At 64.0% G+C, this 18,093-nt stretch overlaps 4 protein-coding genes across 4 annotated transcripts; 3 read left to right on the top strand and 1 right to left on the bottom strand.

The window, feature by feature from the left end:
• Nucleotides 1-3,757: 3,757 nt before the first annotated feature.
• Nucleotides 3,758-5,223, top strand: EMIHUDRAFT_352052 (hypothetical protein; the record flags this gene model as incomplete). Its single annotated transcript, XM_005787801.1, has 3 exons — nt 3,758-4,264; nt 4,329-4,631; nt 4,787-5,223. Coding segments are annotated over 2 exons (200 nt in total), but the record flags the coding sequence as incomplete, so codon positions are not given.
• A 5,021-nt stretch (nt 5,224-10,244) lies between these two features.
• On the bottom strand, nt 10,245-11,016 carry EMIHUDRAFT_201520 (hypothetical protein; the record flags this gene model as incomplete). Its single annotated transcript, XM_005787800.1, has 3 exons — nt 10,245-10,415; nt 10,508-10,885; nt 10,960-11,016. The coding sequence occupies 3 exons, from the start codon at nt 11,014-11,016 to the stop codon at nt 10,245-10,247; spliced, it is 606 nt and encodes a 201-aa protein (XP_005787857.1).
• Nucleotides 11,017-12,859: 1,843 nt separating this feature from the next.
• On the top strand, nt 12,860-13,769 carry EMIHUDRAFT_352051 (putative cytochrome c). Its single transcript, XM_005787799.1, has 2 exons — nt 12,860-13,395; nt 13,495-13,769. Exons 1-2 carry the CDS (start codon nt 12,949-12,951, stop codon nt 13,666-13,668), a joined length of 621 nt encoding a protein of 206 aa, XP_005787856.1. The 5' UTR covers nt 12,860-12,948; the 3' UTR covers nt 13,669-13,769.
• A 205-nt stretch (nt 13,770-13,974) lies between these two features.
• On the top strand, nt 13,975-17,104 carry EMIHUDRAFT_352050 (hypothetical protein; the record flags this gene model as incomplete). Its single annotated transcript, XM_005787798.1, has 13 exons — nt 13,975-14,253; nt 14,463-14,561; nt 14,770-14,830; nt 15,092-15,156; nt 15,224-15,269; nt 15,345-15,418; nt 15,687-15,753; nt 15,822-15,874; nt 15,949-16,071; nt 16,157-16,216; nt 16,385-16,417; nt 16,491-16,608; nt 16,716-17,104. 13 exons carry the CDS (start codon nt 13,978-13,980, stop codon nt 16,754-16,756), a joined length of 1,116 nt encoding a protein of 371 aa, XP_005787855.1. The 3' UTR covers nt 16,757-17,104.
• Nucleotides 17,105-18,093: the final 989 nt, after the last annotated feature.

The raw sequence follows: 18,093 nt of genomic DNA, 5'->3' as shown, positions 1-18,093 counted from the left end.
GACATGAAGGTTGGCGCGTTCAGCGCCACCTCCATCGCCAGCCTCAAGCTCGGGAATCTGGGCGGGATCGATTTCGATAAGGACTTCGTCTGCCCGATCCTGCGGCACACGGCGGGAGAGCATCTGCAGCGGATCCCGGTTGCCGAGAGCACGATCCAGCCGATGACGCTGGTCGACGTCATGAGGGACCCGGTGCGGCTGATGGCGCACATGATGTATGTCCCCCGGCTTTTGCACTGCATCGGTCTGCCGATGGACGCCGATAACAGCTACTCTTCGCTCATGGCCTTCATTGAGCCGAACCTGCGCAAGGCGCGCGCCAACGGAGTGCTGGTCACCGGGGCTACGAACGCGGCCGAGCTCGTGGAGGCGGCCTTCACGGAGGCGGAACTACGGCTGCGGGCGTCGCACGACAGCAACACGGCGCGCTCGTTGTCCTTCATCGGGGAGACCCTGCGCGCCAAGGACGAGTATGACAAGTACCTCTCCGAGCTCGACGACACGATCTGTCGTCGCAAGCGGCACTTGAAGGAGGAGCAGGATATGGAGGAGGAGCGACGGGCGAGGTACGCGGCCGGGGCGCCATCAGGCACCGCGCCTCCCAAGCCGCAGCCGCCGCAGCCGCCGCAGCCGCCGCAGCCGCCGCAGCCGCCCAAGAAGAAGAACAAGAAGGGTGCGGGCGACGGGGCGGTGCGGGACCGGAGTGGCGAGCTTCGCCTCGACGGCTCCGCAGGCTTTGCTTTCGGCTCCTCTGTGACCTACTCGCGCCCGCTCATCGCCGGGGCATTGGCGAGCAAGTACGGCGCGGCCGAGGCGGAGGGGGCCTGCGTCATATATGCGGTGCAGCGTTCACCAGGCACCATGCAGTGGTGCAAATGCAGCACCTTTGTACCGGGCACGCCGCCGCACAAGCTCACCATCCCGTTCAAGGAACACGTCGAGCTCGGCCTTTGCCCTCCTCCGCCGAAGTCTTTCGGTCGGCAGGCGGCGGCCCCGAGCGGCAAGAAGCCGCGACAGGCCTGAGTCCTCCGCCCACCGCACCTCGGCTCGCTATCGTCAACGGCGGCTGCGTTCAGCAGCTCGAGCCGGCGGCGGCGGCCGAGGCGCGGCGGCGGCGCGCTGTGCGCTTTGCGGAGCATATTGACCCGGTGGCGACGCTCGACGCGGTTCACGCGGTCAAGCGCGTGGCTTTCGCAGATCGACCTAGTGCACAGACAGCACTGGATCTGGCCGACTCGGGCCCTTGCCCGACGGCCAAGGAGTATTCCCTGCCCTCTCCCACCACACACTCCGTCAGAGCCCCCTCCCCTCTTGCACAACAGGAATTTTGACAATTAACCAGATGCGCTCCTAACGATGGGCTTGCCCATCCCGGAGTGGTTCGATCCCACATAAACCCGAGACGGTGACGGGAAGCGTCGCTGCGATCTCAGGCCCAGTGTGAGGCAGTGCGCCAGACTAACCCGGATCCTGCTGAACAAGTTCCTCTTGTAGCTCGATCGGTCACACCGCCATCGCCGTCGGGGAGAGGGGGGACGACACTGCTTCGGCAGCGTGCACCTCGATCCTGTACCGTGTTTGTTATGACCCCCCCCAATGAACACGCCAGAGAGGGAGGGCGAGACGATCGAGGGGTCCCGTACCACGCGGAATCGGCCCTATCCAGTGCTCAAGTGCTCAAGAAGGAGCTTAAAGACCGACGGTGACGAGTGGCGGCGGATCGATCCGCATACCCAAATCGCCCAAAGTTTTCCGCCCAAATCTGCGCCGCAATAACTGCGCCGCAATAAACTCGTTCGGCTCCCCCGCTAGCCGCTTTTACGCTCTGCAATGAAGACCCCCACCCCGCTCCAACAGCCGACAGCCAAGCCGCTACTACTGCTCGCAGTGGGGACAGGCGTGGTGACCGTCTCCCTGCTCGGCGTGCAGCTGCTCGGCGCGGCGAGTTCAAGCAAAACGCGCCTCGCCACCGACACCGCCGCTGCGCCGAGTGAGAAGTTTTGGCCGTTCCCCGGTGAAGATGGCGAGGCGCCAGACGTCGTGTCCGAGGTGACGGACTACGTGGACCCGCTTGTCGACTCGCGCGAGGTGCAATGTATGAGATAAGCTTACTGAGCAGAGAAAGACCCGGGACACCTGCCCTCGGCATTCCATCCCGCTCTTAGTCCCTGCTGCCAGCACAAAGGCAAGGGGTGCGCTCGTATCCGGCATAGGCGGCAAACATCAACAAAGCCTACGAGAAGATAGCCACCGCAACGTCGGGGGCGGACGAGGCGGAGTGCCAGAAGAAGAATCCACTGTGGGCGGTGTCCTGTACTTTGGTCGGCACTACGATCGTGACCCAGGACTTCTGGGCTGAGGACGGGCCGATGAACTTTGATTATGCAGCGTGCATGGCCAAGAAGTCTGCTGAAGAGTGCGACAAACTGTGGTTCGAAGCGGCGACGTGCTGCGAGTGCGGCCTCAAGGCGATCGCACCCCCTCACTACGACGTGACTGACAAGGCAAACGGCATCTGGACCGGGCCCAACGGCGAGACGTGGAACATGCCGGAGGTGTTCGCCTCGACATATTGCCCCGTCTATCCGCCGAGCCCGCCGCCTGCTCCTCCTTTTGCGCCGACCCCGCTCCCCTTCTACTGCTCGATTTGGGGTATCGAGTGCTCTGGCCGCAACGCAGCAAACACCGGCCCCAACAACATCCAGTCAGCCTGCTTCTGAGACTCAGGCTTGTTGGTCCGCGCGGGCCGCGGCTCACTCGGCCTCAGAGCTGCACACCCCACTCCCCACCCGATGCGTCAGGGACGCTATGCGCCCGGGGCGGCTCCCTCAAACCCGGACCCCGGCCACCCTTGCGCCGGGCCAGAGCCCAGACCCGCCACAGTCTCTATGTCATCACCCACAGATCATCGTGTGAGAAAGAATTATGTCATGAATTTCCTACCATTGGGTATACCGAGAGCTGCGCCACGAGCCGGGGCGGCTCCCTCAAGCGCAAGAACGACCCCGAACTGCGCGCATATGCGTGTGGGGCGCTCTAGAGGTAGAGGTGGGGCGCCCACATACACACGTATGTCGTTTTAAAAACTCCAATACAGCGTGCTTAGTCGTTGTGGCATAGAGATCGATAGAGACGCAGAGAGCCTGGTAGCGGCTACGGGCTGGCGCCTCTCGCGACTCGCCCCTCCTGTCTCGAGGCCTCTGTTTCACACTCCGATCTCCGTCACACGCCTCAGCTGTTTACAACTTACAAAAACTGCCGATCTGCCGCCCGCGTGTCTTACTTAAAGCCGTACCTCTTGTTTCACACACCTGACCCCTGGCCGATATCGATACAATAAATGGTGTGTCCGAGGGGTGTCGTGACTAGTAGAGGTCTGCTCGACGGCTCTATCTCTTCTCGCTCTGGCGCAGCCACCGTTTGAGCATCGTCGCGAAGCATCTTGCGGAAACGGGCTTGGCGATGCTTGAGCGCAGCCCAAACGCGGCGCATGCCTCTGTGTCGGGAGCTTCAGAGACCGAGACAAACTCCGTCGTCTTGCCTATGAGGTGAGGCTTGAGGGCGGTTCAGCGAAAGCAATCGAGCCTCCGAGACAGGCAGTCCCGTCTCTCGTTCGCGCCGTGCGCGTCGCCGCCAGCCGCCTGCGAGTACTCGCGCCACCAAGCGCAGAGCGCGTAGCCGCTCATGCTTCCGGCCAGGTCTGGCTCGACGAGGACCAAATCGTAGTGCCCTGCGCAAAGTCGAGCCATCGCCTCCTCCGCCTCACAGACGTGCTCCGCCCACAGCAAGAAGACCTGTGCCGATGGCGTGCGATAGCCGAGAGTGCGCGGGCTTTTGATGCGCGTGGCGGCCGCCTCGGCTACCCTCGGCTACTCTCGGCTACTCTCGGCGGGCCTCGCAGTAGTTGATGAGCGTGGCTGCGGATTGCTCGCACTTCGCCACCACCAGCACCCGGAGCGCGCACGCCAGCGCCGACGGGCAGCGTGCGCCCGACTGCGCCGCCGGCGACGCTGCGGACAGCGAGGCCGGCCCGGCTCCGACGGACAGGAGGGGGCTGTGGAGTGGAGTCTGCGGAGTGGCGGCGCCGAGAAAGACCTGCTCACACCGCTGCAAGTGGGCGGCGCTCGCCGACTCGACGAGGGCAAGAGAGGTTGTGTGCCCTGCGCGGGAAGTACTGGTGCAGCAGTCGGCGGACCTGCACGAGGGAGGGAGGGCACAACAGCTGGTCCTGCACGCCCAGCTCGCGGTACAGCGCGGCCGGGTCCTACAGCAGTCGGCGAAAGTCAGGCGGCGGCTATCGTCTCCCGAATCTCAAGCATCGACTCTTCCTGCCCGTTGCTCACGAGAGCGATGAGTACCGTCGACTCGGAGCCGCACTCGAAGCCTGCAGCAGAGAGCAGGTCCAGAGACACGAGGGCGATGTCCGCACCCTCCCGGGGCGCCTCCGCGGCGGTGCCGGCCCGCCCGCCCTCCTTCCCTCCTCCCGCCTCTGCCGCGTGCGCCACCCTGCCCGCGTCGCCTCGCAAGCAGGCGCGGAGCTCGCGGCCGCACGTCGTGGCACGGATGGCAAAGTGGATGGGGGGCAAACGCGGCGCGTTCGAGCTGGCCGCCTCGCGGATCTGATCGACCACCTGCGAGATCGGAGCCGGACACGGGGAGAGTCAGACTTGACCCTCCCCAAAATACTAGCCAGCTTTCCGAGCACGTCGACGTCGGCGGCGGGGCAGAGCACTACAAAGCGTGGCGGTTGCGGGGCAGAGAGGCCGCTAAGTAGGCCGCTCCTCGCCTCTTCGACCAAGCCGGCGTCGGAGGCGGCGACGAGAATATTGGCCGCCTATATTATGAAGGTGGCGAGTGAGGCGTGGCGAATTGGGTCGCCCCCCACAACACACCAGAACCGGCGCAGCAGAGGTGGAGAGGGCTCGCGCAAGGCGCTCGATCAGCCGGCGGCGCGACCGATGCCAACCCGCGGGCTCGACGCGGCTGGGAGGTAGGCGAGTTGACCTTTTCTCCGGAGAAGCAGCCTCGGTGACACGCGAGGAGTAGTCCCAAAGTGAAGGATCCGATGTCTCGCGTGGCACAGGAATTTGCCCCGAAGACGTGCGGATCATCTTTGGCGGGTCCGCGTCCGGGCGGCTCTCTGGCAGCCTTTGGTCGAGCTTCGGGTGACGAGGCGAGCCGCGCGAGCCTTTGGACGGCGAGACATTCAAGGGTTGGAAGCCGCGCATGAAATGATATGCGGACAGCGTTCGACAAGACACTCGAAGTCACGCGAGAAAGAGAATTTGGTTTAAAAATCAAAGAAGCGCTCGCGGAGCCGACTGAGATGAGACCGCCAGTGGATGTGGGAGTCCACCGCGCACCGCGCTGCGAGCCTGTCGTGTCCCTTGTCAGGAGCAGGAGAGCCCCACCTGTCCCCCTGATCGTCCTTCCAAAATCCTGCTCGTGCAGGTGGGGACCCTGTCCTCGTCCCATCCCTCGTTTGGCGTGTCTGTTTTCTTTCTTTCTTTCTTTTTCGCGGAGCCGAGCCACGCGTCACGCAGCAGCCCTGAGGTGCCCTGAGCACACATGCGAGCGGTCATATCTCGTCGTGCACTCGCCTGACAGTAAGTAGTTAGTTTGCGGAAGACCGCCGCCAGCATGTCGTCGCACCGGCGCTGCCGATGGCCGAACGCAGCCACCGTGGGTCCAGCAGCGCGAGCTGGTGTGCATCAGCGCTCCCAGAGCATGCTGGTGGATGGCCTTGACCAGGCCTGAGCAGCTCAGGAGTTGAGGCAGCCTCTGTCTGGACGAGCAGCCCACTGGATCGCCAAACCAGCAGAACAGCACCGAGCGGCGGCGCCGACTCCTGAGACCACTCCAACTCGCACAATCTCAAGCTGTATCTCGAGAACGCGATCGAGTTAGAAGCTCATCGACACGGCGTCTTCAATGGTTTGGCTAGCCCGTCGTCACTCCCGTGGCCGCCGAGGAGCGACGGAGCGATTGGGTGCGCGGTCCCCTTTTCATGGCCGTACTAATACCACTTGTGGGAGGGTCGTACACCAAAGAAAACTCATATCAAAAGACTGGGATTCGTCAATGAACAAAACCCTGTGTGGTGGCGGGGGGCCATCCTCCCTCCCTTCTCTTTCTTTTTTATGGCGGAGCTTCCCATCCGACCTCCGGTTCCGGTGCAATTTACCCAGCCCCGCGGGGGGAGGTTACCGACCGCACTCCAAGTGCTCCAAGTGCAGTGGTCAGAAGCGCCGCTCTCTCTCAACCCGCCATCCCCCAGCGGGCTGCTGCTTCAGCGCAGCGCGGGTGAGCGGACGCCCTGTCCGGAGTCTCGCCGCAGCCGCCCTGCGGGGCCGGCCATGCCCAACGCGGCGAGACGCGTTTGGTGGCGCGCTGAGACGCCCCGCGAGCCAGTCCGCCTATGCAGCCACCACACCTCGCTCACCGCAATCGTGTTGCATATCACCACGAGCTTCGCAAGTCCAAGTTCGCGCGCGTTTGCTGTGCGCACGCAGTCCGCATCGGGGCAGATGAGGAGGGACGCCTTGGCCGCATGGAAGGCGTGCTGTAGCGCGTGCTTGCCCTGCCATACCACGTCCCTGCCGGAGACGAGCACCTGCCGCCGGGTGGCGTTGAAACGGCGGTCCCTTTGCACCATCGGGCTCATGGCGTGTAGGTCGAGGATGAGGCGGGAGTACGAGCTCGGGCCTATCCAGGTCACGGATCCGACGAGGGTGGATAGGGGTAGCTGCTCAAGTTGGGCGTATCTCGAAGAACGCACAACTCGAGTGCCTCGAGCAGCCTCAATCTCAATCAACCTCGACCAATCTCGGCTACCTTTTCGCCGGTGAGGAAGATCCTCGTTGCATGGGCGCACACCAGCGTCGTCGCTGCGACATGCTGCGCGCGGCAGCGGTCGGTCGCAGAGCCGACGCCGCACTCGCTCGCCGAGGCCCCCGCCTCGAGTTGCCGGTCAAAGGTGCAGAGCGACTCGGGCTTGCACAGGGAGGGGTGGTCCCTCCGCAGCCGCTCCTATCATAGGAAGACGCTGCCTGGAGGGCCTCTCCTCCTCATTGTCCGTGGGCACACGAGATCTCTCGGCTTTATCGGCTACATATCAGCCTCGTTGTCGGTAGCCACGAAGCCGGCCGACCCCTGGAGGGGGACTGCCCACTCCTGTAGCGTCGCGGAAGTGCGGAAGTGGTAGTAACCGTGCAGGATGTGGCCCGCCTGTGCGCGTTGAGGGGTGTGTGAAGAGATGAGCTCGACCGCCAAAGTTGGCGAGCAGAATCCGGCCGCCTTGCCACGGTCCCAGCTCCCCTTGCCCCCGGCGAGCCGCACGTGCGCGCACCAGAACGTGCCATCTGGGCTGGCGCTGCGCAGCCTTCGCACCATCCGCTCCGCCAACTGGACGACCTGTACACAATCTGGGCTGTGACGAGACGCAGATCGCACTACTCGTGGAACGAGCGCCCGCCGCTTCCTCGGCGCTGTAGCGGACGTTGGAAGCGACGAAGCGGCCGCTGGCATGAAGGCCGCTCACCTGTCCAACCGAGGCGTGTCACATGCACCGTCCGCTTGTTGCAGTTGCTTTCTAGCGCTGGCTCTCCCCTCCTGGTGGACGACCACAGTCTGCCACGAGGGACCGGATGTGGGCGAGGTCTGGCCAAGACCTTGAAGGGTCGTGCTAGCAGTTGCCTCCTAGCTCTATGCTGCGCACAAGGCTGTACGCGGACCCGAGGTCGTAGCGCCGGCTGACATTGCTCGTGTCGACGAGCTGTCTCAGGCACCCCACGGGGAGGTGCGGCGACCTGCGAACAGTGAAACGTGAGGGTTCGGGAGCATTGGAGGTGAGGGTTGGGCGCACGGGCGCGACGACCCGGGTAGGTTCGATGGGACGAGCATGCTCCGCCCGCAGCCTTCCGGCGCCCGCTTGGCCGCGTCGCTGGAGAAGACAGGCTTGCAATCCGTTCCAAAAGGTTGCGCATTGAGGTGGCCCAGGGCGACCCTGCTCTCGAAGGCCATGCCCGCCTCGGCGGTCGTGGTGCGGGAGGGAAGCGCCGTCAAGTCGAGCACGTGCCTCCAAGCGGCGTTGCTCCTAGCGGACGGTGGAATAGGCTGAGGACACCTCGCACAGACAACTCTCTAGGTGCCGGCTTTCCGGGCCTCGTCTCACGTCATGTCTCGGCTGTGCCATGTCAGCTATGTCACGGCTGTGTCTCGCTCCTCCGACCCCATCCAGGCGAGGCGCACGCGGCGAGAAAGTCGTCCAGCTGGTGCCGGCTGCACCCAATGTAGAGCGGCCACTCCTGCTGTGCGACGAGGACCTAGTCATCGCAGGTATCTCTCGGGTATTTGGCCGCAGAGAGCGGCGCTCGAACTGCGCGATGAGGACCGGCGGCAGCAGCAGTGCGAGGCCCGCGTGCGACGCCACCCACGCGGCTTCGAGGAGGGCGTACCTAGGTGGTGAGTCGACGGGATAGCACGCTTCAGGCGTGTCTGATGATCAGCGTGCCTGCACCTGCGTAGTCGCGTCATCGTGCAGTCGCGACTAGGCGGGACGGGGTCTGCCTAGAGGAGGGTGTGTTTTGCATCTAGAATCGCGTGCAGCTGGTTTGCAAATCCGCTGTAAGCGCAGTAGGACAGGACGCCATTCTCGGCGCGGCGGACGGCGAGCGAGCAGCGGTGTCCGCCGCGATCGGGCCGCACTGCGTCACATCGTGTGTGCCAGCTGCAGATCCGGTTGGTGCGGTCATAAGTCACGTGACTGCAACCAAGGCATCCGTGACACCGCCTCACGCATTCGGCGGCAGTTGCTACCTAAGGCAGGTAGGACCACTTAAGGATCCATAACGTAGTGCAGGACGAGCGCTAGGCGATTCATGGCGTCTCCTCGCCGTCTCCACTGTCTCAGGTAGTCTTACACCCTCAGAGTGCAAGCCGGTTCGCGCCGGGTTCTCACAAGTGCGTGTGGATGTGTGTGCGGTGCAAAACCTCCTCCCAGTGGCCGATTGTATCCGTCTCGCAGTCGCCCGAGAAGCCGGTGAAGATCTCACGACAAAGGCCGCGAGTCCACGTTGGGTCAGGGCACTGCGCATTGGCGCCCATGGGTACTGACGTATGATCAAACTTGCTGTCAGATGCTGCCAACGTCGCTTTTACAGCAACGGCCGCCGTGCTATGTCGTCCTCAGAAATCGTCTTGCTGCGCAAGCCTCTGGTTCTACGACACACGCGGAACTTGTTTGTGCGGATGTGTCGAATGGTGTGATGAATCCCTGGGTCTGTCTCTCACACCCTCACTGTCGTCGCATGCGAGGTTCTTGTTTCTTATCACCCTACTGTGAAACACAGACCAGCGCATAGCGCCATAGGAAGGATGTATTTTCTTCTCATAACAAGGCTGTGAATGCGCGCGGGCCTTCTAGGCCCGCGGGTAGTCTCCCCCCATCCCCAGGGCCTCCAGGGCTCGCACCTCAATCAACCACTCATAGACCAGCGCACAGCGCCACGGCACGTATTTTTTCTTTCTCAATAACAAGGTCTGTGAAGTATCTCCCCCATCCAAGGGCTCGCACCTCAACCTGGAACTTCTCTCTATAGACCAGCGCGCAGCGCCAAACGAGGTATTTCCTTCTCGACAATAAGGACATCAAGGTCCGTGAATTCATAGACCAGCGCGCACAGCGCCAGGAGCATGGCCAGGAGGCATCTTCTTAAACATCTGGTGAATCAGGGAGTCGGCCGGCGCGAAGCGACGACCGCCGAGCTTTAGGTCGCCGACATCCAGCCGGAGCTGCGAGTCCACACGGAAGCCTCTTGGGCGAATTCACTTGGGACAGTGTTTTCGCAGAGACTACCTCATTTGCTGCTCCCCCCAGGAGACGAAGGCTCGAAGGGGGGCGGGGTTGTGTGGGAAGCCAAAGGAGGTTTTTGGCTTCCCACATTTGAGAGATTTTGTGATGGGTCGAAAGCAGGTCGAATCGAGAGAGAGAGACGCGAGGGCCCAAGAGGCCCTTGGGCTCGCCTGCAGAGCGTCTCTCTCTTGCCATTCTGCTTGTCTGTGTTTTGTGTGGCCTCATCTCTCGTATGTCGGTGTTTTGTCCCACCTGAGCGTTGTGCCCTGGCATCCCGCCCTTGCCGAAGCCCGAAGGCCCTTGGGGTTGTGCTGTCTTCCTCCTCGCTCCTCCTCCGCCGTGTGCCGGGGCCGAGAGTCTGATTATACATGTCGAGAGCGCCGGGACGGAGTCACAGCAGCGACAGTCCACCCGTGACTACATCAATCTCCGAGTTGTTTGCCGGCCCGATGGTGCCGACCGTCACCGACCCGGCTGCCACCTCTGTCCGCCCCGCGTCCGCGACCCGCTCCGTCGGCAACCCCCGCGCCTCCGCCTGCGCCAGCAACCCATCGAGCTGCGCCTAGAAGCCGCGCCGAGCCGTGGGTGGCCCCTCTCCCGCGTGAGCGGATCGCACGCTCCTCGTGGCTAGCGGTGCTTAGGCTGCGAGTCTACAGAGGCCCGCGCCTCGTCCTCCACGCCCAGGACGACCGTCGGCTCGCCGCCCTCCTCCCACGAGCGGAAGGGGACCGAAGCGTCGCCCGCGTCCCGTCGCCGCACCGCCGCGCGGTACGCGGCTAGAGCCCCGTGCGCCACCTGCAAGGGAGGCAGCCGGGCGTAAGCATTCTCTGGTGTCCCGCTCACACTCGCGCGCTCTGTGATTGCCTGCGCCGCCACCTTGCCGGTGCCCATCCCGAGGTCCTTCCGGACGAGGCAGACCAGCTTCGCCGGCTGAGGCGGAGCGTCGAAGCCCGAAGGTAGCGATGTGTGTGTGCTCATCGTGGAGAGCACAAGGTCGACGGCGAGATCCACGCCTGGTGAGCGGGTGGCGGCCTGAAGGCACCACATGGAGAGGCATCTCAATCATCAACGGACAATAGCTCGCCTCCGGGCCCTGCCGCCTCGACAGCACGCTCCGCCGCCTCGCGCGAGCAGCCGCACACCTCCATCACCTGCTCGATCATGGAACCCACCTGCGTGTGGACTGATTCACTGACTCTCGACCTGGCGCCGCCTTCAGAGAAACTAGGCGCGGGCGATGCTGCTTGCTGTTGTTGGAAGAGAAGGCTCTGGGTTTTCTTATTTCGGCCTCCCGCTGATTGTTTTCTTTCCCAGTGTGATAATGGAGAGGGGGGACGACACTCACTGCTTAGCGTGCACCTCGATCCTGTACCGTGTTTGTTATGACCCCCCCCCAATGAACACACCAGAGAGGGAGGGCGAGACGATCGAGGGGTCCCGTACCATGCGGAATCGACCCTATCCAGTGCTCAAGTGCTCAAGTTGTTTGGTATTCTAAACAATCACACACACACACACACACACACACACACACACACACACACACACACACACACACACACACACACACACACACACACAGAGTGAGAGAGAGAGAGAGAGAGAGAGAGAGAGAGAGAGAGAGAGAGAGAGAGAGAGAGGAAGACGGTAAAATAACTTGGAGCGCTTGGAGTGCAGTCGGCAACCTCACATCCAGGGCCGGGGAGCTAAGAAGCGCACCCAGCGGGTCGGATGCTCGATATCGGGTTACGGGCAAGAGAGCCCTAGCCTCTGGGGGTGTGGGGGGTGCTCGTTCGCATGTCAGACAAGCACCCGACAGCACCCGACAGCACTGACAGCACCTGACAGCTGGTCTGACAGAGGCACCTGACAGTGCCTGACAGTGCCCGACAGCCCGACAGATCACCTGACAGCACCTGACAGCCTGACAGCCAGGGCTCAGGACCCCTCCACACCCCTACAGCGGCACCCCTACCCCTCCCGCCGTTTTAGGGCCTCCTGACCCGCACTCAATAGGGTCGATTCCGCATGGTAGAGCTCTACGGGACCCCTCGATCGTCTCGCCCTCCCTCGCTGGCGTGCTCATTGGGGGTGGGTCCTAACAAACACGGTACAGGATCGAGGTGCACGCCGCTGAGGGACCCCAGAGGGTAGATCGAGCGGTGTCGTCCCCCCTCTCCATCATCTCACTGGGAGACGTCGGCGGTGATGGCGGTGTGACCGATCGAGCTACAAGAGGAGCTTGTTCAGCATGATCAGGGTGGGCGGTCTCACTTCCCCTCAATGGGTGGGCTTCCGAGACCTCCAGACTCGCGAACCCATCACCTTCGGCTTGTGTGGATTCGAACCACCGCCGGGATGGAAGCTTCCTGCTTCCATCTGATTAATTGTCCGTTTTCCTCAAAATGCATCAATTAATTATATTAATGAACGAATACTGCTCGGCCGTCCCGTCTCGATCTGGAGGAGACGGGTCATCCCCGTGAGGACCACAGATCCCGTGCATCTTGTCGTAGCCGGAGGGGATGCCTCCTCACCCCCATTCCGAAGGGGCTCCTTCCTCGCCTGCGCGCTGCGGCGCGCACACTTGTCACTTTTCAAGTCTGCGGTGTTCTGAGTGGAGTGGATGGAGGCGTGCGTGTGCGTCTTCCCGTCCATGTTGGTTTTGTGTTGGCTTGCCCGTCATCCAGAGAGCCGACTCGGCGGCAGACTCTGGCATCGGCCATCGCCCTCGGATCGGACCGCAGCTGACCTCTACTCGAGTAAACGTACACAACCAAACTCCCTTGCACGACACTAATGACAGTTAACACTAACTATCACGCGCGCGGGACTGACTGGCTGGCTGGCGCGCACTGGCACTAACACAGCCAGTCCCGTGCCGCCGTGCCTAGAGAAACAATAAAACTCCTACGGCGGCTCTGGCCTGAGTGCCGGCCGGAGCAAAGAAAAAGGCGCTCTCAAAAGAAAAATGAAACGGGTGCTGACATTTCCGCAGATTCCTGTCCCTCCTCGCCGGCGACACCCTCTGAACGGTCTGTGTCTCTGCGCAGGCCACGCGAAGCAAAGGCAAGTAAGTGCGTTTCGCGTCGCCCATGGGCGGTGTGGTCTCTGCGGCTGCCTCGGGCGCCACGGGTATTGGCCAGGACACCGAGGCCCTGATCCGAGCGCGGCAGGCGAGGATGCGCCAGGAGGTTCTCCTCGCTAAGCTGCACGATGAGGCCCGGCTGCATGCCTCGCAAGAGTGGGACAAGGAGAATGGCGAGTCCCAGCCGGCCGCCGCGCCGCCAGCAGCGTCCAAGCCGAAGAAGAAGAAGAAGACCGAGAAGCCGCCCGACAAGGCGGCCAAGGCTCCAGAGACGACGGCAAAAGACGCGCCGGCGGTGGCGAGTGCGCCGGCAGAGCCTGCCGACACCGCGAGGGGAGCCACCCTGTTCAAGGCGAAGTGCGCCGCGTGTCACACTTGCAACGAGGGCGGACCCAGCAAGCAGGGCCCCAACCTCTACAGCATCATCGGCGCGCAGACGGCGCACGACAAAGCGGTGCCGCCGCCAGCCGCGCCCCAGCCCGACGGTCCCCGGCCCTGCCCCCTGCTCGCTTCCGTCCGCGCGTCCGCTCACGCCCCGTATCGCCAACCGCAGTACAAGTACACCAAGGCGATGTCGAGCTTCAACTCGACCTGGACTGAGGAGACGATGCTCTCTTTCCTGGCCAAGCCAAAGGAGGTGGTCAAGGGCACCTCGATGGCCTTCCCGGGCTTCAAGAAGGAGAAGGACCGAGTGGACGTGGTGGCGTACCTCAGCACGCTCAAGTGAGGACGGCGCGGGACGGCGCGGGAGTGGAGTAGGCCGTGCACGAGGTGCGTTGTGATAGGTTAGTAGGTTGGGGCGCGGAAGTTCCTTCATTCAGGGGTATTCAAGGAAAAGGCGACCTAAGTCGACCGACGAATGTCCAAGACCAAGTCGAACGTCCAGAGGCACCATGCGCCGCGCAGCACTGCGGAAACCGGGCCCCGGCTCCTCTAGTGTCCACGCGCGGCTTAGAAGATGACTGAATTCTTTTTTGCGACACGAGGCGTCCCGCGGCTAGTGGCTGTATTTTTTTTTGCACAACTGATCTCGGCGATGCTGCTGAAAGCTGTGCTGCTCTTCGGCGCCGTCGGCACGTCGGCGCTTGCGTCCTTCGCCGTGGCTCCGCGCCACCACCTGCGCGTTGCACCGCAGCGCGCCGCCGTCGCGCTTCCGACCGCCGCTCGGCTGGCGCCGCGTGCGCCGGCAATCTTCATGGCCGACGCGGCCGAGGCCAAGGAGAGCGATGGCGTGTTTGAGACGCTCAAGACGGCCTCGTTCTTCGCGCTCTGGTACCTCTTCAACATCGGCTACAATATCTACAACAAGAAGGCCGCCATTAGTGCCAGCCCGGCCGCCCACCGCCAGCCGCCGCACAGCCGCACAGCCAGCCCACCGCCAACCCAAGTCTTCGCCGCAATTCACCCGCTGTCGGTACCCACTGGCTCGGGAGCCAGTAGACCCTCCCTCTCTCACGCCCGCCGTCAGCGCGAGTACCACCTCGACTCCGAGCCCCTCGCCAAATGCACACACATTGGCAGGCGCTCAACGCGCTGCCCATCCCGTGGACGATGGCGCTCCTCCAGCTCTTCGTCGGCATCCCGTACTGTCTCTTCCTCTGGACCACCGGGCTGCGCAAGGCGACGCCACGCACCCGCCACAAGCCACCCTTGAGAGAACATCATTCCTGGCACCGCCGCCGCCGCCACCGCCACCGCCGCCGCCGCCGCCGCCGCCGCCGTTACCGCCGCCACAGCCGCCGCCGCGACCGCCGCCGCCGTGTCGCCGTGGAGGCGCGCCCTGCGGCTGCGCACCTTGTCCAGTGACGCCTCTCTCTGTCCCCTCGAGGCGCCAAAGCTGTCTGCTGACAACGTCAAGACGCTCATCCCAGTGTCGCTCGGCCACCTCGGCGCCTTCCTAGACACTCCCTAGACACTTCCTAGACACTTCCTAGACACTTCCTCATCCCAGTGTCGCTCGGCCACCTCGGCGCCGACGCGTAGCCGAGACGGGCTCCGGCAGAGATCCTCTAGCGCCCCGACCACGCAGAGAGCACGCAGAGAGCACGCCGAGAGCCGAGAGCACCGATCGCCTCGCCGCTGCTGCCTGGCCCCACCAGCCGCGTGCGAGGCGATGAGGCGGCCTTCACGGCGCCCCGCGCTGTGAGCAGGCACGCACATCGGCGCGGTCATCTCGCTCGGCGCCGGCGCCGTCTCCTTCACTCACATCATCAAGGCGCCGGGGCCCGCCGCCCCCCCTCCCGCCACCTCGAGACCTCGAGACGCTGCCCGGCACCCGGCAGGCGTCCGAGCCGGTCGTCTCCGCCGCCCTCTCCTTTGCGATCCTCGGCGCTGTCCCGCAGCGGCGGGCAAGGACTCGCCTGCGCGGTGGCGGCGTGACGCCGCCCCTACCCGCCTCTCCAGGCGCCGTCTCTTCGTGGCAGACGTACCTGACGCTGCTCCCCATCGTCGGCGGCGTCGCCCTCGCCTCTCTCAAGGCCGAGATGCAGCCGAGATGCAGCCGAGATGCAGCCGAGATGCAGCCGAGATGGAGCCGAGATGCAGCCGAGATGCAGCCGAGATGCAGCCGAGACAGAGCCGAGACAGAGCCGAGACAGAGCCGCGCTTCCTCCTTCAAGGCAGCAGCAGCAGCAGCAGCGGCGCGAGAGAGAGAGAGAGGAGACCGCGCGCCGATGGCTCGAGCCGAGGTTTGCCTGGGACTTCCCCCCCCCCCCCCCCCTCCCCTCTCCCCCCCTCCCCCGGCAGGAGCTCTCCTTCACCTGGGTCGGCTTCATCGCCGCCATGGTCTCGAACCTATCCTCGGCGATGCGCGGCATGCCCTCACGCGGCGGTGGCGGCCTCACGCCAGGGGCGTCTCTTCACGCGCGCGGCCGTGAACAGGCATCCTGGCAAAGAAGACGATGGGGGGCGGTGTCGGCGAAAACATGAGCGAGGTGAGGAGGCTTGCGCGTTCGCCGCCCTTGCCCAGCCCCCCGCGATCACGGGTCTGGGCGTGAGCGGCGGCTAGGCGAACCTGTACGGCGTGCTGACCATTCTTGCGACCATCGCCCTCTTCCCGGTCGCCCTCGCCATCGAGCCTCCCGCCGCCATCCGCGCCGCCTGGACCGCCGCCACCGGCGCCGGCATGACGGCGCCCCGCCCCCCCGCCTCTCCGCGGGGCGAGAGCCGACCCGTAGCTCCCGCGCGGTGCTCTTCACAGCTCGAGGTGTGCTCAGGCGGGCTACCTCGCAAAGATGTCGCTGCTGTCCGGCGCCTTCTACTACCTGTACAACGAGGCCCGAGACTAGCCGAGACCAGCCGAGACCAGAGGGGCCTTGTCCCACCGCTCAACGAGAAAACCGCCTGCCCGCACCTCCGCGTCGAGCGCGAGCCTGGCGCGGCCGGCGCGAGGGGCGTGGCGCGAGGGGCGTGGCGCGAGGGGCGTGGCGCGTCTGCCGCCGTAGGTTGCCTTCCTCGCCCTCGGCCGCGTCAACCCGGTGACCGCGTTGTCTGCGCGCGCCGCACTGCAGCTCCATCTCGGCCACACTTCGGGCGGCGGTCCGGCGGCAGGTGACGCACGCCGTCGGCAACACCATCAAGCGCGTCGTCATCATCGTCGCTTCGGTCATCGCCTTCAAGACGCCGATCTCCACGCTCGGCGTCATCGGCTCGAGCATCGCAATCGCCGGCACCCGCACCGTATCTTGCGCCGCACCTCGCCCCACCCGCCGCCCAACGAGAGAGCAACGCCAGTCGGCTGGCCGTTGGCTGACGCGACGAATGTGCAAACCGCAGGCACGCTCCTCTACTCTCTCGCCAAGAACAAGTTTGGCTGAGCTCCCCCCCCCCACCCCCACCCGCCTCCGCGGCCGCGACTCTCTGCTCCCCTCTTCTCTCAACGGAAGGCGGCCGGAGGCGCACTCCTCTCTTGGCACTGGAGGGGCGCGAGGTTGCGGGCGCCGGGAGGCGTCGAGGGGGCGGCGGGCGTGGCGCCGAATTACGACATCACGAGACGGTCGCGTCACTTGTGCCACATGGCCCCACGTGGAGTCGCGGTTTGGACAGACGCAATTTGGAGGGTTCTAGCGCAGCTGCATGGGGGCTATATATGTAAGTCTAATGTGCGTGCGCGGTCTGCGGAGAATCCCGTGCGCTGTCATAGGTAGCATCCATGTGCCATGTTGAATTCAGCCCTGGGAGCGCTGCGGGGCTCGATATATCGGAGCCCCGCGCGCACCCTGCTCCCTTGGTCCCTGACCCTGTGGTAAAGCGCCGTAGCCAGAGAGTACACCTCTCTCGGAGTCGGACCCCCACAGTGCCCAGAGCTCTCTCCTCTCTCTCTCTCACCTCTCTGGCTGCACCGGCCACCGGGCACCGCACCTGCCGCTGCGCTGTGGACCACGCGCGAGATAGGACAAAACAAATACTCCGCTCAGAACGCTCTCGCACACCTCTAGCACACCTCACACACGCATACACACACACTTTTCTATACTCGTGTGACCGGACACGACAGGTCAGGCCCCCGCCCGGGCACGGTCTTGTTCTGGACACGTCTTCGGACGGGGCTCGGGGGGGGGTGTCGGCGGGACACGTCCGGACGCGTCCAGTGTCGCGACCCCCCGACAAGCCCTGTCACCAGTGTGTAACCCTAATTAGAGCCCTCATCCTGTGATAGCTCTGACACTGTAACCCGCCTCTATACCAGCCCTCAACCCCCCTTTGCTTATATCGTCTATTCACGGACAGGAATGAGAGAGAAACAGACACTCAGGCCCCGGAGCGGCGCGGCTGCTTAGCATACTTGCGCTCGTCACTCGTGCGGCCGGAGACAGGGTCGATCTTAGCCTCGAGCCGCGCCATGCGCGTCTCCAGCTCGGCCCCGCAGATCATCATGGGGCTCGCGCACCGCCAACCGTGTGAAGCGTGCTTGTCCGGGGTGGTCGTCGCCTTACACATATCAGCGCTGTCATCACAGCTCACACCGCAATTCAGCGTTCGTCCAGGGGTTTCTCTAAGTGCTCCAAAAACTGCGTGGGGAGAGAGAGGGCGGACGCGGAGAGAGGGGGAAACAGACATAGGCAGAGAGACAGAGACAGAGACAGAGAGACAGAGACAGAGACAGAGAAGAGAGATAGGAGGACTGTTAGACATGCACGTTGCACGATGCTTG

The sequence above is a fragment of the Emiliania huxleyi genome (assembly GCF_000372725.1).
Source record: "Emiliania huxleyi CCMP1516 chromosome Unknown EMIHUscaffold_14, whole genome shotgun sequence".
Lineage (NCBI taxonomy): Eukaryota > Haptophyta > Isochrysidales > Noelaerhabdaceae > Emiliania > Emiliania huxleyi.
Note: the sequence above shows the minus strand (reverse complement) of the source record. Positions and strands in the feature narration are given on the sequence as shown.